Source organism: Frankliniella occidentalis, unplaced genomic scaffold (genome assembly GCF_000697945.3).
Source record: "Frankliniella occidentalis isolate FOCC.00 unplaced genomic scaffold, Focc_3.1 Scaffold4055, whole genome shotgun sequence".
NCBI classification, from domain to species: Eukaryota; Metazoa; Arthropoda; class Insecta; order Thysanoptera; family Thripidae; genus Frankliniella; species Frankliniella occidentalis.
In genome coordinates, this window is record NW_026271104.1 from 1 (window position 1) to 1,367 (window position 1,367).

Below are 1,367 nucleotides of genomic sequence, written 5' to 3' on the forward strand. Positions count from 1 at the left end.
GGGGGGGGGGGCACTCGGCACCACAGTGTAAAGTAGTATCCCCCCTCTCTATTCTCAATCTGCTCCTCTTATCACATTGCAGGAAACCGCTCGAGACTCATCTCACTTCACTCACTCTTCCCCTTGAGGTCGAAGTGCAGAGTGGGCCAGTGTCACACCACCGAAACACTTCCAACGAACACAACTTTACCGCATCACTATTTTCGCCTGCGCGTGTCATCTCAGCTGACCGGAGGGGGCAGACGGGTCTAGCGAGGCCCGGCAGGACAAAACAAGTCCGCCATCCGCCAGTATCCGAGTCGCGCTGATAAAGTCAACATCACTCGATCTGCCCATCAGCGAGCGCGTCGTTCACTTGCCGCCCAACTGATCGTTTTTCGAGGCTAAAGCCGCCTGCCACAAAATGCCTACCGCGTTGTCCCAGAACGGCGTTGCGGCGTCGAAGAGCAGCAAGACGGTCGATGCGTGTGTGACGAGTGAGGCGGCCGGCAGCGTCAAGAGTCGGCTCACCTACTCGACCAGGACCTCCAACAGGAACGAGATCCGCGTGGGCAGGGAGTCGAAGCCCGACCAGGGGCTCTCCTACGGAGATGTGGCGCTGGAGGCGCTCCGCAAGTGGCAGCACCGGACCAAGCCGGCGCAGGTAGGTGGGTGGACAGTCTCCAGAGCGCCTGTGGACGCGGCGGTAGGCAAACCCCACGGCCAGCGTTGGAGCGGGGTGCCTACCCTGTGCTCGAAAGGCGCTCGGGTGGTGAAGGTGAAGCTTTGACGACCCAGTATGTTTATGTTTTGCGATGCAGATCGATGCCCACTTCGGCACGTCCATGTCGTTCCGAGAGCTGCTGCTGCAGACGATGTACGCCACCGAGGGCTTCAAGGCCATGGGGCTGAAGCCCAAGGACGTGGTGGCGCTTGTCTCCCGGAACTACCACGAGGTGTTCCCGGCCGTGCTGGGGGCCGTGTGCGCCGGGCTGAGTGTCGCCTGCGTCGTGCCCTCCGGAACCAAAGGTACCTCAAAGTACCCGCAGGTACCTGAAGTACTGTCCCTGTTCGGCACTCTGAGCACTCACCCCGTGCCTTTGCCCCTACTCGCCAGCCGAGATGCAGCACGCGCTGAACCTGACGCAGCCTAAGGTCGTCATCACGGAGCGCGATCGCATTCAGACCGTGATGGACGCCTACCCGGGCGCCAAACACGTCATCCTGAGCGGCGAGGCCCCGGAGGGCGTCGAGACGTTCCTCAACGTGCTGCGGATGGGGGAGGGCGTCGAGCCCCGGCCCGACCCGGCCACCTACCGCGCCGTGGAGCTTGCTGACCGCAGCCAGCACGTGCCCTTCATCCTGTACTCGTCCGGGACGACAGGCCT

At 62.5% G+C, this 1,367-nt stretch overlaps 1 protein-coding gene across 1 annotated transcript in view; it reads left to right on the plus strand.

Annotated features, from left to right (window-relative positions):
• Positions 1–99: 99 nt before the first annotated feature.
• The window catches only part of LOC113203096 (luciferin 4-monooxygenase-like), a 6,015-nt gene continuing 4,747 nt past the window's right edge, over positions 100–1,367 (plus strand). The window contains exons 1-3 of the mRNA XM_052276710.1: positions 100–643; positions 801–1,008; positions 1,097–1,363. Coding sequence (XP_052132670.1) covers positions 404–643; positions 801–1,008; positions 1,097–1,363 — 715 coding nt within the window. The 5' untranslated portion in view covers positions 100–403. The remainder of the gene's footprint in view (positions 644–800; positions 1,009–1,096; positions 1,364–1,367) is intronic.